The sequence below is a fragment of the Sapajus apella genome, unplaced genomic scaffold (assembly GCF_009761245.1).
Source record: "Sapajus apella isolate SASKATOON/1434 unplaced genomic scaffold, GSC_monkey_1.0 scaffold22, whole genome shotgun sequence".
In the NCBI taxonomy this organism is placed as follows: domain Eukaryota; kingdom Metazoa; phylum Chordata; class Mammalia; order Primates; family Cebidae; genus Sapajus; species Sapajus apella.
This window is the reverse complement of record NW_022436962.1, coordinates 27,056,597-27,075,682: the sequence shown is the minus strand read 5'-3', so window position 1 is coordinate 27,075,682 and position 19,086 is coordinate 27,056,597. Positions and strand designations below refer to the sequence as shown.

Sequence of the window (19,086 nt, the reverse complement as noted above, 5' to 3'; positions counted from 1 at the left end):
GAAATAAGAGAGGACACAAACAGATGGAAAAACATTCTATGCTCATGGTTAGGAAACATCAATATCATGAAAATGGCCATACTGCCCAAAGTAATTTATAGATTCAATGCTAACCCCATCAAGCTACCCTTGATCTTCTTTACAGAACTGGAAAACACCAATTTAAACTTCATATGGAACCAAAAGAGAGCCCACATAGCCAAGATTAACCTAAGTAAAAAAAAAACAAAGCTGGAGGAATCATGCTACCTGACTTCAAACTATACTACAAAGCTACAGTAATCAAAACAGCATGGTACCGTTACCAAAACAGAGATATAGACCAATGGAACAGAACAAAGGCCTCAGAAGTAACATCACACATCTACAACCATGTGATCTTTGACAAGCCTGACAAAAACAAGCAATGAGGAAAAGATTCACTGTTCGATAAATGATGTTGGGAAAACTGGCTAGACATGTGCAGAAAGCTGAAACTGGTCCCCTTCCTTATACCTTATACAAAACTTAACTCCAGATGGATTAAAGATTTAAACATAAGACCTAACACCATAAACGCCCTAGAAGAAAACCTAGGCAATACCATTCAGGACATTGGCACAGGCAAGGACTTCATGACTGAAACACAAAAAGCAATGGCAACAAAAGCCTAAATAGACAAATGGGATCTAATTAAACTAAAGAGCTTCTGCACAGCAAAAGAAACAATCATTAGAGTGAACTGGCAACCAACAGAATGGGAAAAACTTTTTGCAATCTGCCCATCAGACAAAGGGCTAATATCCAGAATACACAAAGAACTAAAGCAGATTTACGAGAAAAAAAAAACAACAACCCATACAAAGTGGGCAAAGGGTATGAACAGACACTCTTCAAAAGAAGACATTTTTGCAGCTCACAAACATATGAAAAAATGCTCATCATCACTGGTCATTAGTGAAATGCAAATCAAATGCACATTGAGCTACCATCTCACACCAGTTATAATGGCAATCATTAAAAAATCTGGAGACAACAGATGCTGGAGAGGATGTAGAGAAATAGGAACACTTTTACACTGTTGGTGGGAGTGTAAATTAGTTCAACCATTGTGGAAGACAATGTGACGTTCCTCAAGGATCTAGAAATAGAAATTCCATGTGACCCAGCAATCCCACTACTGGGTAAATACCCAAAGGATTATAACTTGTTCTATTAAAAAGACACAAGTACACGTATGTTCATTGCGGCACTGTTTACAATAGCAAAGACCTGTAACCAACCCAAATGTCCATCAAACATAGACTGGATAAAGAAAATGTGGCACATATACACCATGGAATACTATGCAGTTATAAAACAGGAGAGTTCATTTCCTTTGTAGGGACATGGATGAATCTGGAAACCATCATTCTCAGCAAACTGAAACAAGAACAGAAAACCAAATATCCCATGTTCTCACTCATAGGCGGGTGTTGAACAATGAGAACACATGGGCGCAGGGAGGGGAATATCACTCACCAGGGTCTATTGGAAGGTGGGGGTGTAGGGGAGGGACAGCATGGGGCAGGGATGTTGGGGAGGGATAACACTGGGAGAAATGCCTAATATAGGTGATGAGGGGATGGAGACAGCAAACCACCATGGCATGTGTGTACCTACACAACAATCCTGCGAGATCTGCACATATACCCCAGAACTTAAAGTATGATTTAAAAAAATAGAAAAAGAAAAATTTATAGTAAATATCTTTTCAAAGACAGGTAAAAATATTTAGAAAAATGTATCTTCTGCATTAAAAATGTCTTTTCACAACTGAGCACAATAGACATTTCTAAAAAGCCAAGCCTTGGACTCGTGTTGCAGCCATGGAGATGTGAACCTCTCCAGGATCCTCCTGCTCCAGGTGGGCGCTCACCCTCACTCTCCTCGCCCTTCATCCACCCTGGTCTGGGCCAGCCATGGAGAAGATGGAGCTGATCAAGAAGGCCAAGCTGGCTGAGCAGGCCAAGTGCTACGACAGCATCACCACCTGCATGAAGGCAATGACCAAGCAGGGTGCTGATCTGTCCAATGAGGAGCGTAACCTGCTCTCCATGGCCTACAAGAACATGGTTGGGGGCTGCAGGTCCACCTGGAGGGTCATCTCGAGCATCGAGCAGAAAACCGACACCTCTGACAGGAAGTTGCAGCTAATTAAGGACTATCAGGAGAAAGTGGAGTCTGAGCTGAGATCCATCTGCACTACTGTCCTGGAATGGTTGGATAAATAATAGCCAACGTAACTAATCCAGAGAATAAGGTCTTCTATTTGAAAATGAAGAGTGATTATTTCCAGTACCTTGCTGAAGTTGCATGTGGTGATGATCAAAAACAAATGATAGATAATTGCCAAGGAGCTTACCAAGAGGCATTTGATATAAGCAAGAAAAAGATGCAACCCACACACCCAATCTACCTGGGGCTTGCTCTTAACTTTTCTGTATTTCACCGTGAAATTCTTAATAACCCAGAGCTTGCTTGCATGCTGGCTAAAACAGCTTTTGAGGAGGCCGTTGCTGAACCTGATACACTGAATGAAGACTCAGACAAAGACAGCACCCTCATCATGCAGTTGCTTAGATGCAGCCTAACACTTGGGACATCAGACAGTGCAGGAGAAGAATGTAATGCAGGAGAAGGGGATGAAAACTAAATCCAGGCAGGGTTTTATCCTTCTTTCCTTCAAGAAACCTTTTTACACATCTCCATTCCTTATTCCACTTGGATTTCCTATAGCAAAGAAACCCATTCATGTATATGGAATCAACTGCTTATGGTCTTTTCACACTGCAGCTTTGGGAAAACTTCATTCCTTGATTTGTGTTTGTCTTGGCCTTCCTGGTGTGCAGTTACTGCTGTAGAAAGTATTAATAGCCTTATTTCACAGAAACATAAATAACTTCTAAACACTTACGTAGAGAACTAAAAATGTATTTGGTATTTAAGCAATCTGAACCAGTTCTGCAAGTGACTGTGTTTTGTATTACTGTGAAGATATGAAAATGTAGTTAATTATAATTTGAAGTGTTCCACATAACTTCAATTTCTACATTCCCTCCCTTGCTCTTAGGGGGTTTCCTTTCAATAAGCAACTTTTCCATGCTCTTTATGTATTCTTTTAGTAGAAATCCAGAAGTATTAGCTGAATGGGGAAGCACTTGCCATCTCTGGCTAGGAGTAACAAATTGAAATGTCTCCTATAATCACATAAGGAGGTCATATATATCTCTGGCAACAGGGAGTTTCCTTATTCACTTTTTATTTGCTGCTGTTCAAGTTGACAATCTCCCTTCCCAATAAAAATTCACTTACACCTACTGCCTTTGTAGTTCTGATATTCACTTTACTATGTAATAGAAGTAGCATCTTGCTGCCGGAATACAAGCATTGCTTTTGGCAAATTAAAGTGCATATCATTTCTTAATACACTAGAAAGGGGAAATAAATTAAAGTGTACAAGTCCAAGTCTAAAACTTTACTACTTTTCCATGAAGATTTGTGCACATGTGAGAGGGTGTCCAGTTTGTCTAGTGATTATTATTTAGAAAGTTGGACCACTATTGTGTGTTGCTAATCATTGACTGTAGTCCCAAAAAAGCCTTGTGAAAATGTTATGCCCTATGTAACAGCAGAGTAACATAAAATAAAATTACATTTTATAAACCATTTACTATAGCTTTGTAACAATTGCATACACATATTTTAAGGGACAGGTGAATTTACTACTTTCTTAAGTTTATTGATATTTCCCTTTTATGTAAAATGTAGTAGTGATACCTGTTTCTGCATTGTGCATTGTGACACCCTTGTCTAGGGATGCCTGGAAATGTATAAAATTGGACTGTATTTCTTAGAGTGTTTTACTATAGATCAGTTTCACGCGCCATCTCTTCCTCAGAGGTAAATCATATCTGGTTAAGTGTTATATGGAATAAAGTGGACATTTTAAAACTAAAAAAAAAAAAAAAAAAGCCGAGACTCACAGAATTTATTTGCAATGCACATAACCAACAAAGAATTATGATATAGGCTGGGCATGGTGGCTCATGCCTGTGATCCAAGCACTTGGAGAGGTCAAGACAGGGAGACTGCTTAAGGCCATGAGTTTGAGACCAGCCTGGGCAACATAGCATAACCTTGCCTCTACAAAAATTAAGAGAATTAGTCATGCACAGTGGCATGTATCTGTACCCTAGGAGTTGGAGGTTGCAGTGAGCTACGATTGTACCACTCCGCTCCAAATTGGGTGACAGAGTGAGACTCTATCTTGAAGAAGAAAAAGAAAGATGAAAGAAGAAAAAAGAAAAGTAGTAGAAGAAGAATGGTATATAATGCATAATGAAAAATCTATACGTTTGCTGACAGAAAGACAAACAACCCAACTAAAAAATGAGTACATGACATAATCAGGCAATTCATAGAAAACTTAAATGGCTAATAAGCATAAAAAAGGATACACAATCTTACTAGTAATCAGGGAAGTGCCCATTCTGATGTTTATCCAAATGGTTCATTCATGGAAGACAGGAAATTCAAAGAAGGTATAGCAATGGAACACAGAATATTTTGCATTATATTTGTAGGGTTTTTATGTGTATGTATTAAAAAAATGAAGGTGAAAACATACATTTGTTGAGTTAATGTGAAGGTCAAAGAATAAAATCTTGACTAATAGTTAATAAATCACTTTACTTGAAAAAATACACCTGTAACATCTCTTTTATTATTATTATTACATTTTTGCTCTTGATTTTATTAATTCCTATTGAAACACAGGTAAAGGATTGCTAACATGGTATTTTATGCTTACCTGAAGTTGATTATAAAACTGTATAATCTTCTCTTTCTGAGATGACCAGTTTTGTAAACCTAATTGTTGAGTTGCAGTATATATTGCTTTCTAAAAGGAAATAAATACATAAATTTAAAATGCATTGCAAATCGAACCCTTAAACTTTTATCTTCCAAAATCTCTCTTAACTAAGTACCAATTACCATTTAAGATAGTAGTTCTTGATTTTTTTCTACAATTTATATTATATATTTATTAAGGCAAGGAACTATATAGAAAAAAAACATTTGTCCTGCTTAAGGCATACTTGGGAATAAACCATTGTACAAATTATTGCACATCTGAAACCACAGTGCATAACAGATTGCATAAAAATGCCAAAGAAGTAAACCAGGTATATTATCAGACTTAGGTCATAAATGTAGATTGGAAGACAAATATAGATTTTCCTTGTCAAAGTATGCAGCAGTTTGAAAACTCTGGCTTCCTCCTTTGGTACCTTTAGAACCAAGACTCACCAAGTACCATCATTTAGGCTATTTAAACATGTTTTCTGTACCTGAATTTCTTCCTCTTCTTCTAACATCATAATAATGGCTTTTAGAAGGTAAAGAAAATACAAGGCAACCTTTTATGCTTATATTGCATCAATACACAATTCAAGGGAATTCTGGTCTTTCCTCCCCCAACTCATGGATATAATTTATACCCTGATATCCACCACTTCCAGTTACCCCCTTGGGATTTTATAAGTCCAGGAATATTCAAGACCAATTTAGAACTAGAATGATAGAAGATTCAGCCACAGACCCCATCGGTTCTTTAATTTTTGTCTTTTGGATTCCTCATTTTTGCTGATTATCCACTCAAAAGTTGACTGAGCTGGGAACCTGACCATGATTGTAGTGCTTTCTAGCTGGGCTCCTCCCCTCATTGGGAAGACAGTGTGATAGGTAGAAAAATACCGAATTCTCCTCTGGCAGTGTGGGTCATATATCTACTGTCTGGGATTTAAAAATGTCTCTTCATATGTAAGGCGAGGTGCTCTGACCTGGAAAATGCTCGGTTGCATTTCTGGCACTGGAATGCACGGTGCCCAATGTGTTTACGGTAGTGCCTGGTGAGTTCATTTGGGTGGGCGAATTTCCATCCGCAGCCATCCCTGTCACAGTGGTAAGGTTTCTCACCTGTGTAGGTTTACAGGTGTGCCTTGAGATGGGAACTCTTTGTGTCGGTTTTGCTGCAGCCTGTGTAATCACAGTGTGGGTGGTGGTCCTTTTCCAGGGCCACGATTGTCTTCCCTGTTTGGCTTGGGCTTCTCTGGCATGCAGGAACCGGGTGGCACGAGCTCTTGTTAATGGAGCGGCGGGACTTGGGGCTGCATCTGGTCAGGCAGGAAGGATGGGTAATTGGGCCCAGTGTGGGAATGGAAGCAGGGCGGGAGGTCGGCTGTATGGCAGGATGACAGTCCCTGCTGCTCAGCAGTTCCTCAGGACCCAGGGTCAGGGTAGTTCTGCTGGGGTGCTGCCGCCCCAGGCGTAAGTCGTGTGCTGCCAGGCGGTGGCCATTGCTCAGAGGGGGTCCAGAGCCCAAGTGGGTGCAAGAGGAGACTGCCTCCTGCTTGATCTTGGGGCACATGTGCGGTGGATCGCCATTGTAGGGCGCCACCACTGCCAGGTGGCTGCGGTCAGGGCTGCATTTGCTGACACTGATGACCGATGGGCTGCGGTACTCGCTGCCCGGGGCACTCAGCGAGCCTTCAGCACAAACTTGCCCATCAGCCCGTCACCTGGCGGCGGCTGCTGCCGGGGAATGTACACTGGGTCCAATTCCGGCCGCAGGAGCTCCACTATGAATCCCCCAGAGGGGTTCATGTCTTTGATGCCCGCCAGGTTGAAGAGAACCGTAGGAGGGTAGCGGACTCCCTGCCATACAGGAGGCCTCCGCCGGCTGCGACGCCTGGGTTGCTCCCGCCGGGATCGGACAGCTGAAACTGCAGGTGGAGGGAGCGCTGGCAGGGCCGCGGCTCGTTGGGGAAGATGAGGAAGACGCTGATACTGATGAGGACACAGTGGCAGCCACCGACTCCGCATGGGACAGCAAATTGGAGAGGATAAAGTCCAGGTCCAGGAGATCGTTGAACTCCTCCGTCTCTCACAGGGTACAAGCGCCAGGCTGCTACCACGCAAGCGGCACGGGGTCTGCAGCTCTCCAGGCCTGTGGCCACAGTTGCCGCCGCCAGGTCACAAGGGCGGCCAGGAAGCACGGGGGAAGTCGCTTCACGTGGGAGAGCTCCTCCCGCCAGCGGTTATTCGGAGCACGAGCTTGATGCAGTGTCTTCTCCCTTCCCTCCTGGCCAGATGCGAACTTGGAGAAAGATGGGAGCAGCGTGTCGCCAGGTGGCTGCCTCATTGATGTGGGGCCCCAGAACGTCCTCAGGAGCCCGAAGCAGCTGGGACACCCAAGCCCCAAAGTCAACAAAGAGAAGACTTAGAAACGAAGCTAAAACCCAAAACCCCAAATTGCCCGAGATCCTTCTTCTTTGGTTTAAATATAAATTGGAGGCGTCCTTTTAAAAAAGTTCCTTTGCATACAAAAGTTCTTTGAAAAGTTGTAACCTCATAAAAACATGACAATCAGTAAGGCGAGTAAGTAGGTCCCGCGGTCGGGCTGCGCTCTGTTCCACTCAGCAGCGTTCTCCACAGCTGTTGCTGTCTTTTCAGGTGCTGTGGTGGGAGCGGGGGCTGTGGCCGGGGTAGTGGGCGGGCGGTGCAGCCAGGTGAGACTGGCTGCAGTGGTGCGAAGCTGCGAATTGGTCAGCGACGCAGGGCGCGGAGTCCAGGGAACTGTGTGGGGTTGGCACGGCCATGGGCGTGGGGCGTGGGGCGCGGACCACGGTTGGGTGGATGGGGGAAGGGTCCGAATGGGCGAGGAGGGTCACTCAGTGGCTCCCAGTGCCTCCGCAGCCTGCCATAGCCTCTGCTACCAGCGTGCCGGCTCGTTCTCTCTGGTTAGGTAACTGCCCTAGTTCTTGATTTTTTTAGTTCACCAACCTCAGTCTCTGAGAATAATGAAAATTATTACTACTGTCTCCAGAAAAATACAGTGAACACAAAATTTTACGTTTACGGAGACCTAATAGCAAATTCATAGATCCACCCCCAGATTAAGAACCCATTCTTTGACATTGAAGAACCAGAGGTTACCAGCGTATAACCATCAATTATCCTACACTAAAAGAAAATATAAAGAAGAAAAGAGAGAAGAACCAAATAGATGCAATAAAAAATGATAAAGGGGATATCACTGCCAATCCCACAGAAATACAAACTACCATCAGAGATTACTACAAACACTTCTATGCACATAAACCAGTAAATCTAGAAGAAATGGATAAATTCTTGGACACTTACACCTTCCCAAGACTAAAGCAGGAAGAAGTTGAATCCCTGAATAGACCAATTAACAAGGTCTGAGGTTGAGGCAACAAGTAATAGCCTACCAACCAAAAAAAAGTCCAAGACCAGATGGGTTCACAGCCAAATTATACCAGAGGTACAAAGAGGAGCTGGTACTATTCCTTCTCAAACTATTTCAAACAATACCAAAAGAGGGAATCCTCCCTAACTCATTTTATGCGACCAATATCATCCTAATACCAAAGCCTGGCAAAGACACAATTAAAAAGGAAAATTTCAGGCTAATATCCATGATGAACATTGATGCGAAAATCCTTAATAGTGGCAAACAAAATTCAACAACACATCAAAAAGCTTATCCATCACGATCAAGTAGGCTTCATCCCGGGGATGCAAGGCTGGTTCAACATACGCAAATCTATAAACGTAATCCATCACATAACCAGAACCAAAGACAAAAACCACGTGATTATCTCAATAGATGTAGAGAAGGCTTTCGACAAAATTCAACAGCACTTTATGCTAAAAACTATCCATAAACCCAGTATTGATGGAATGTATCTCAAAATAATAAGAGCAATTTATGACAAACCCACATATCACACTAAATGGGCAAAAACTGGAAGCAGTCCCTTTGAAAACAGGCACAAGACAAGGATGCCCTCTCTCACCACTCCTAGTCAATATAGTAGCTCTGTTTTTAGTTTTTTGAGCAACCTCCAAACTGTTCTCTTGACTTGAATACACATTTCTCAAAAGAAGACTTACAAATGGCAAATGGGTAATGGAAACATAGGCAACATTATTGATCATTAGAGAAATACAAATCAAACTACAATGAGATATTATCTCACCCCAGTTAAGATGGCTTATATCCAAAAGAGAGGCAATAACAAATCCTGGTGAGGATGTGGAGGAAAGGGAACCCTCATACTTTGTGGTTTTAAATGTAAATTAGTACAACCACTATGGAGATATAAATTTTAAATTAATAAATTTTAGATTTAATTTCATAGATTAGGGCCATGAAAGAGCTATCCTCTCATAACTTCTGGTCCAGATAGTTTTCAAGAGAGTTGTTTAAACCTTCCTACATCACCTAAGGAATGGTCATTTTGTGTGTAGGTTTTTCATGTGTGCTCAGAAATAACATGAATTCTGTTCTTGTTGTATATAAAGTTATGTACATAGCCTATTAGTTATATTTAAAGAACAAATAATTATGAAGTGGTTCGTTTTCTAAATAAATTTTTAAAACTTTTTTTTTCTTTGGGTTTCAGGGAAAGGAATCGGCATGTTTAATGGCCTGACACCTGATAAAGTCCTGGAAAAGTCAGATAATAGAAGTTCAAGGTAGAAATAACAGGGAAGAGAGGAAGAGGAGGAAGGAAGAAGAACAGGATATACTGAGAAGACAACCTGGTCCAGCCAGATTGTGAAAGGCCTTAGATGCCAAAATACTTAATGTCAATCTTGTATTGTAGGCAACATTGATTCAGCAGTTGCTTTGCTAACGTGATCAAATGTATATTTAAGGAAAGCAACTCTGGTGGCCATATGGGAAAATACTGGAATGCAGGGTGTGGTATGAAGCTCTGTAATAATATTAACAAGAGACAGTGAGTTCTCACCTAGCCTAAGGCAACTACTGTGAGGCTCTAGATATAAGAGAAACAATAAAGGGCTTTATAATTATAATATGTAATTTTAATAATTACAGAATATTAACAGTTTAAGTTTTTGTCATAATGCTGATCTAATTTGATTCTCCAGGCACCCTTTCAAAGTGGGAAGAACAGACACTATTATCCTCATTTCAGAAGTTGAAAATAATTAAGAAATTTATATTCCATAGCTAAATAATTTGTGATGATTTTGAAAGATCTTTTTACCTCCAAGGCAAGTTGATTTACTTTTAAAACTGTCACTTCTGGAAAAATATCTCCTATAATATTTTCAAAAAGTGGGACATCTTCAGGAGGACATTTTGGCAAAGTAGCTTCTCTTACAGCCTCAATAACAATCAAGGTTTCATCTGCTTCAGAAAGATTGTCACCTGTATCACTTTAATGGTATAAGAAAACAAATATAAAGAATAAATTAGTCAGTTTGCTTTGCAGACATTAAAGACCATTAATATTCTTTTTTTAGGGGTGGCTTTCCCAATGTCCTTTCCTCCTCTCTCTCACTGGATAGCAGCCATGTAGTTTGGGTGGAATTAACCAGACCTCCACCTTCAGAAATAGGCTCTAAATGGGCTAGAACAATGAGAGTAACACCATTCCCCAGGCACTGAATCAGGGAAAGATACTGTATCAGTAAGGGCTTTTTGTTGCAAATAACAGAAATGAATTTATGCTAATGTAAAATAAAAAATAACATACTGATTTATTTAAAAATCTCTAGGAGGGCCAGAACTAGGCCTGCAAGCTATCTAGCTGTTAACAATGGTCAAAATCATCAACAGAACTAGTCTTATAAATACATGTCTGCCACCATCAATGGATCCAGATAGCAGTGACTGTCACACCAATACATGACTGATGCTGGTACTGCTCACTGCCTCTGCTATTTCTGGTAAATGATTATAGCTACTACCACTGCTGTCACCCTTAGCAGAATGGACTCTGTGTATTTCCATTTCTTTTTTCACTAGCTTCAGGTTCAGATTCTAACGTAGCTGTATCTGACTTGCCAAGGTGGTATGTCAAAGCCACAGTTACAAGAGAGTTTGGAAAATCAAGTATATAGCATAACAAATATTCACTGAAGTAACAACCTCACCTCTAGTGAATTAGTGTATAGCGGCCACTTGGACACAGTGACTCAAGGGTAGACAAGTGATGAGTCCACTCAGAGCAAAGTTCAGGCCTTTAGTTCAATAATATGGACAGCCCTAGTTATTATTAGAAGGTGTCCTGCCACCAAAAATGAAGTCAGCCTAAAAGGAACCCAGTATATGGGGGACTGCAGTACTGAGAATAGCTCAGAAAAATTAAATTGAAACCTTAGTCAAAACAATCATATCCTGCCCCATCTCTGGATTTTCTGATTGGATGAAACAACCGTTCCCTTCACTATTTAAGCCAAATTGAGTTTTCTGTGAATTTTAACAAAAGCATACTGACGTAAGTTATAATACATATGTTACTCTATAGTAACAATATTTCATATACTAAACATTTCGGTATATATTGTATATATTAAACACATAATCAAAATAAAAAGTAACTACACATGCTATGATACCATATTAGAGATAGAAAGGAAGAAAGCTGTTTCCTGCAAAGGTGTCCCAACATTTATCATTTCTTAGTGAGGAGAACATTTAAAATCTTCTCTTCAGGTTATTTTGAAATATACAATACTGTTAACTATATACACTCACCTTACACTGCAATAAAACTGAAAACATTCCTCCTATCTGTAATTTTGCACTACTGTAATTGTATTCCTATAACCACTTGGTTATTACAATGGGAGAGTTATATTGGGTTGGAATTGACTTTAGTCATTTATGTTTCCCTGAGAATACCTCACTGAGTCTTTCTTTTGAATGTATTTTGGTAAAGAGAGGGCAAGTGCCCAATTGAAGTCAAAGGGAGGGGGCCGTGCCAGAGCAGAAAAGGGTTCCAGACTTTACTGCTGGGGTCCTACAGAATGACAATGATCTTTTAATATTTTTTCTCAAGACAGATCTGGCTCTATCTTAAAGAAAAATGAAAAATATCAGGGCTGACTAATATGTTTGGTAGTAGGGCAAGTACTAAATATATATATAGAGAGAAAATGGCTTAAATAAAATATTATAATATTGTTACAATACGCTGTTATTGGACAAAGGTAACACTTCATTAAATATTACAAAAGTAATTTTGGAAATGGCATATGAAATTACTAATGGGTCTGTCATAATTTAAGAATAAATAATTAAAGCTTTAATGTCAACATCTAACTAAAATTCAAGAATAAGATAGCTAATATACCTTGTTTTCACCCATTATGATTATCTTCATGATACCAGTTCTTTGGAATTAGTTGAGGCTCACTTTGTGGCTCAATATTGTGGTAAGGACCATAAATCTTTTAAGTGTATACTCGAAGAGATGTTAATTCTCTAGATGTTGCCAAGCAAATCTTTCCTACCATGAGAGTCCTAGAACTCCAGTTGCTGGATAATTACTTTGATTTCTAAATAAAATGATTTGAAAAATTCTTTTAAAGGAAAGAGGGAAAAAACTGCCTCTTTTCCTTAAAAGAAAAAAAAAATGCCCCCTACGAAGACATATTCACTTCTTAATCCCCAGAATCTGAATATTATTTAATATTGCAAAAGAGGTGATTAAGAATTTTAAGAAGAGTTTATCCTAGAGTATCCAGATATAAATAAAATCACATGCATCCTAATAAGAGACAGAGAGATGCAGGGACACACAGAGGAGTAGGTGATGTGACCATGTGTCTACCTTTGAGTCACTGTGTCCAAGTGACTGCCATATACTGATTGACTAGAGCTAAGGTTATGTTACTTTAGTGACTATTTGAAAACTTTAGGTTTCCCATAATTTGAAGGAACAATAACAGATTAGAGTAGTGTGGCCATAAGCCAAGAAACACAGGCAACCACCAGAAGCTGGAGGAGACAAGGAATGGAATCTACCCAAGAGTCTCTGGAGAGAGGGCAGCCCTGCCCACAACCTGGATGTCAGACTTCTGGCCTCAGGTCCTGTGAGAAAATACATTTCTGTTATTTTAAGATACAACTTTGTAGTAATTTTCTAAGGCAGCCCAAGGAAATTAATATGCTGCTTTGTGTTTTAATTTAAACACCTTGAAAGTATATTTGAGAATTAACATTAATTCTTCCAACATGATCCAGAAAGAGAAAGTACAAAAAAAAGGAAGGAATGAATTACTATGCCAGGGAAAAATGAGACAAATTTGTAGTATTCTTGGATGCTTAAGAAATAAGGTCAGAAGACTTAGGAAGAACAGGGTGGGAGAGAAGAAAAGGAAGGGACAGGGAAAGGAAGAGGAAAGAGGCAAGAACAATAATTACTATTTTGGTGGCAAAAGGGACAAGAAACTTTTAAAAAGCAAATTGTCTAATATTAATTCTTAGGTTGTTCACTGTGCTTTACTCTCTTAATAAAAAACTCATCAGCTCTCTTAAAATATAGTAATCTTCATACAATCACATGGCTTCTGTGGTGTTTTGGAAGAATCAAAGAAATGGGGCTGTCACATTTAGGGCAGCACAGACTAGAGAGAACAGAGCTGCTTTCAGTGGCAGGAGATGGACTGTCTCCTGTATACTGGAAATGGAAACTAATTGAAGGGTGCCCATGAGAACTTTAGGTTTCCTGTCATTTGAATACAGTTAAGAGCTCCGAATGGAGAGCAGTACTACTTTCACTGGAATACTTATGTAAAGAACTAGGTGACTATAGGACTATAAAATCCAGCAGACTTGGGGACATCAGGGAGCCATACTTGGGTTTCACATATGAATGCTATTTATCTTTGTTAAAAAATCAGAAAACATTTAACAACAGACACCTATTTACATGCCATCAATATTATACAGGCCATTTGCAACATATGCCTCAGTTCTTTTATTTATTTATTTATTTTTTTTTTGAGACGGAGTTTCGCTCTTGTTACCCAGGCTGGAGTGCAATGGCACGATCTCGGCTCACCGCAACCTCCGCCTCCTGGGTTCAGGCAATTCTCCTGCCTCAGCCTCCTGAGTAGCTGGGATTACAGGCACACGCCACCTTGCCCAGCTGAATTTTTATATTTTTAGTAGAGACGGGGTTTCACCATGTTGACCAGGATGGTCTTGATCTCTTGACCTCGTGATCCACCCGCCTCGGCCTCCCAAAGTGCTGGGATTACAGGCTTGAGCCACCGCGCCCGGCCCAGTTCTTTTATTTTTAAGAAATAAATTATTGTGGCTTCATCTCCTATCCTTTGTTCCTTTTTTTATACTTTTTATTACATGCGTATGTATCCATAAGCAATCCGTATTACTTTGCTTTAAAAGGGAAACAGTTATCATATCGATAGATCCTTTTGCAACATATTAATAAAACGTATTTTAAAAACTTAAAAAAATTTTTAATATGCAGTACATGAATGTAGCCCCAATCATACCAATACTAAAAGATATATCTTGTCTCTTTCTACCCAGAAAGGAAAAAGCACATTTGCTTTCCTATAGTTTCACCAAGGTTTTGTCCAACTTTTATATTTCTGACCATCTGTTAAGCGAAAAACAGAATTTCAGTGTCATTTTAATTTTCACTTCTTTCATTATGAGTGGGGTTGAGTGTATTTTTATATATTTAAGGCACTTTTATATTTTTTTTTCTAAGAACTATCTGTTGATGTGCTTTGCCCATTTTCCTATTGATTTTTTTCCCTAAATTTCTAGGAAATCTTTATACATTAAGAGGATAAGCTATGTGTAATATGATTTACAATTTTTTCCCTAATTTATGAATTGTCTTTTGACTTCAAAAAATGTATTTTTGACCATTTATAAATCTTTTCTTCTGTGGCTTCCAGATTTAGAGTCTTAGTTTTAAAGATCTTCTGTATTCCAAGAACAAAGGACATTGGTTTCTTCAAATCATTTAAATTTTTTATATTTATTTTATCCTTTTAGAGTTATTCCTAGTAAATGATGTGGACAATGGTTCCAACTTGATTTTTATCCTGATGGCTGTTTAGTTTTTGCAAAAGCATTAATTAAAAAGCCTATTCTTCCCCGTGGATTTATGATATAATAAATGTCCTAAGCACATAGTCCTATTTTTGGACTTTCTATACGGTTCCAATGGTTTGCTTTTCTACTTATGAGCCAGTACCACAGTGTTTTAATCATTGAAGCTTTGTTATATGTCTTAATACACAAAGGGATATCTCCCCTTCATTGCCCTTGCATTTTCATCTTTTTCTAGCAAGGCTTGTTTATTTTTCCGTGTGAACTTTAGGATCAGCTTGCCTAAAAACAAGAAAACTAACAAACAAAATATCCTTTTAATATTTTACTGAGATTGCATTTCCATTCACAAATTAACATTTAAAATATTTAAATCATTATGATGCTAAGTCCTTTAAGACATTATGATTTTATTAAGATGGTATATTATTTCAGTTAAATACATTTTCATTTCTTACAATCCTTTTTTAAAGTTTTCCTCATTTGGGTTTTACACATTTGTCACATAGGTATATTCATATAGGCTATACATTTCTCATTGAGTTAGTACTCTTCTAAATGAGGTCTTTTGTTCCATTATATCTTTTATTTTGTAAAACACTTTCTTTTAAAAGAATAGGCTCTCTACTGGGGAAAAGCACTCTGTGATTTTTGTGCATTTTGTCTTACTCTTCTTTCATAATTCCCAAATAGTCTCCACCTTTACTATAACTATCTGGGGGTTCCTTGTTTTAACTTGGCATCATTACCTATGATTCTACAAATTATTTTCCCAGCAGTATATAACTCCCTTTGACCTAACAATTCAAAATTTGACTGACCATTTAAACTCCTGTTTCTTCTTTCCAGCCATTATTAAAATTATCTTCAGAGATCTCAAGCCAAAATCATAATGATCCTATCAAACATTAAAATATCTGAATTATTAAAGTTTCTAAAGAAAAAATTTGACAACAAATACATACAGTATATAGTTATATTACAGGTAATCTATGCTCTGCAGGGAAACAGTGTTATAAATCCCCAAAACCCTTGGTTATGTTGCTAATGCTCTAATTTATCTCCCAAACTGGTGTTTCTAAAGTCTCATTCTTTTTTTTTTTTTTTTTTTTGAGACAGAGTTTCGCTCTTGTTACCCAGGCTGGAGTGCAATGGCTCGATCTCGGCTCACCGCAGCCTCCGCCTCCTGGGTTCAGGCAATTCTCCTGCCTCAGCCTCCTGACTAGCTGGGATTACAGGCACGTGCCACCATGCCCAGCTGATTTTTTGTATTTTTAGTAGAGACGGAGTTTCACCATGTTGACCAGGATGGCCTCAATCTCTTGACCTCGTGATCCACCCGCCTCGGCCTCCCAAAGTGCTGGGATTACAGGCGTGAGCCACCGCGCCCAGCTAAAGTCTCATTCTTAAAGACTAACAAGTATTAAAGGTGTTAAGAAATATCAGTATCTGAATTAAGTTTTTTCTGAAATAGAATGAGATAAATTAAAAGAGGAGCACTTTTGGAGAAAATGTGGTTAGCTGTCCAAACCATTTTGCGTTACAAATACTCTGGCATATGCTAGCACAATAATTGTCGAAGCGTGGTATCCAGATCAGCAGCATCAGTAACACTTTAGAACTTGTTAGAAATACAAATTCTCGAACCCCACAGCAGATGTACATAATTAGAAACTCAGGAGTAAGGCCCAGCACTTTGTGTTTTAACAAATCCTCCAAATGATTCTGGTACACGGTAAAGTTTGAGAATAACTGCTCTAGATATTAACTTCCTTGTATGGAAAAAACAGTCTGTAATTTACAACAACAAATGCTCAATTACTCTTTCCAGATCTTGGAAGAAAGACTTAGAATCTTGACTGATTTTACAGTTTGCCTTATGTGAAGCTCATACATGGACTTAATATGTTGACGGAAATTCTAGCTCTATTATTTTAATGTGTTGATAGGAATTCTAGCTCCATTGTTTGGTATGGACCCAAGTCATCCCTGGACCAATACTAGAAAAGTTTTGCTTAAAGTTATTTTTATATAATCACCTTTAAATATTTTGAGAAAAGTGGTTATTTACCTGCTGTGAGAGCTGTTTGCAAGCTAATTCATAAAGGTTAGCTAGCTTTCCAGAGAGTGATTTTGCAGATTTGAAACCAAATGAAAACAGTATTATTTCAGCAATCATTTGATAATGGGGCACCATCATTGCCACTGGGCGAAACAGAGATTTTAAGTTATCTGGGAGCTCTACTCCACCTCCATATCTAAAGAGGAAAAGAAAAACAAACAATAAAAACACCACTTTTCAATTTTTCAAATAAGGAATCAAATACTTTCCCCCCAAAGAATTAGATTGGTGTTCTATGTGACCTTTATCTGAAAATTAGTTTACAAGACAGTTTTTATTGTACCTTTCATTTTAAAGAGCTTCCTGGTTTATCATATTTTCTTTCTGTTCCTCCTCCCACAATTTACCTCATATTAATTCCCTCGGATTCCCTGGACAATGACAGCATTTAATCAGATATTTATTAAATCTGCCAAACCTCTGCTCCCTGCAACCACTATATTCTTACTCCTCCTGCCACTCTTGTCAGCTTTTCTGCCTGTGTCCTCTTTGTGAAAAACTCCTGACCTTTTCCTTTCTCTCTGGGTATACATAAAGTAAAAATATGTCTTGGTCAGAAGTTTAATGTGAGATTATCCTTATCCATATGAACAGGTGCAGAGTGCAGCTGTTCATAAATGCTGTGGGGAGTAGAAGTGTTCAGAGGATGATGGAGGCAGATATATGGATAGATGTAAATGTCAAGCAACTTCATCTATAGATAAGATTTAAGAAAATAAATTTTGTCTGTGTCTACTCCCACTAGATTCACTGATACTTACCTGGGATTCATGGTGATAAATACTGCACAAGACATATTGATACGAATTTCTCTTCCTTCTAGTACAAACCTAAAAGACATCAGTATTCATAACTAGCACTGTTTTCTCTAGTCCAAAGTATGTTAAAACTATAGGTGAGTTTGGAAACTTTATTAAGGCTGTGTTACATTTAAATGCAAACAGAGCACACTGGAAAAAACAATGACATGAGAAAAAGGGAGAAAGAGGAGGCTCATGCTGAGCCAAAGTTGTCCCCGCTGCTGGGATTCAGATGTATTTGATCATGTCCACAGATGTTTATGGGACCTGAGGCTGGAGGATACCTAGCTGAATGAGTTGACTTACATAGTAAAAGGAATCTGGGGAAACGCTTAGGGAATAAAAGAGCTCTTCCTGGATGATACAGTAGAACACAGAACGGGGTACAGCAGAGATCCTGCTTCAGCATGGAACACGGCCTGTCTCTCAAGTGTACCTAGCCCCAGTTTAAAAACTTTGGGACCAAGATGAGATAGAATGCTTGGCATGAACATCAGCGTCCTACAGTCAGCAACAGTGGAAGACACAATGGGAGAAATCCTATAGCGATTTCTTAGATAGCTGATACCAAAACGGGTGGTCAAAACAGGAAAACAAGTGGGATAGAACCTGGGGAACTCCCTGGACATAAATGGGGAAAGCTTTGCAGAGGCTGAGGTATAGCAAAGAGTCAGTGAAATGTCACTGCACCCCTCCAAACTATACCCACAGATTTATGAGTCCTGTAATACTAGCTTTAACAGTTTGAACAAAATTCATGAAAGGGAAGCCACAAGTTAGTATCCATTAGCTTGCATTAGAAATATTAGGTTACAATAAAATTTTATATGTCCATAAATCATGTGAGTTCTAAATTTACCTAAAGAGAAAACATTTTTGTGTTTATTACTAAACATTAGTAATACTAATAAATACTATTGTTATAGAACTTTTCAATAAAAATACATTAATTCAGAATAACAAGACAAGAGGGCTCTTCAGGTATGTGGCCAGTATACCCACTTTGCTTTTTAAACGTATCTGGCTGGGTGTGGTGGCTCACATCTGTAATCCCAGCACTTTGGGAGGTCTAGGTGGGCAGATCGTCTGAGGTCAGGAGTTTGAGACCAGCCTGGCCAACATGGAAAAACCCTACCTCTATTAAAAATATAAAAATTAGCCAGGTGTGATGGCGCACACCTGTAATACCAGCTACTCCAGAGGCT

At 39.0% G+C, this 19,086-nt stretch overlaps 1 protein-coding gene and 2 pseudogenes across 1 annotated transcript in view; 1 reads left to right on the top strand and 2 right to left on the bottom strand.

Annotated features, from left to right (window-relative positions):
- Positions 1 to 19,086, bottom strand: part of DNAH14 (dynein axonemal heavy chain 14) — a 403,573-nt gene that overhangs the window by 207,264 nt on the left and 177,223 nt on the right. Inside the window, exons 32-36 of the mRNA XM_032289400.1 lie at positions 17,843 to 17,911; positions 17,031 to 17,217; positions 15,781 to 15,857; positions 10,125 to 10,296; positions 4,832 to 4,921 (exon numbers count right to left, since the gene is read on the bottom strand). Of these exons, the coding sequence (XP_032145291.1) occupies positions 4,832 to 4,921; positions 10,125 to 10,296; positions 15,781 to 15,857; positions 17,031 to 17,217; positions 17,843 to 17,911 (595 nt within the window). The remainder of the gene's footprint in view (positions 1 to 4,831; positions 4,922 to 10,124; positions 10,297 to 15,780; positions 15,858 to 17,030; positions 17,218 to 17,842; positions 17,912 to 19,086) is intronic.
- LOC116559018 lies at positions 1,941 to 2,674 on the top strand (annotated as a pseudogene).
- Positions 4,999 to 7,437, bottom strand: LOC116559017 (annotated as a pseudogene).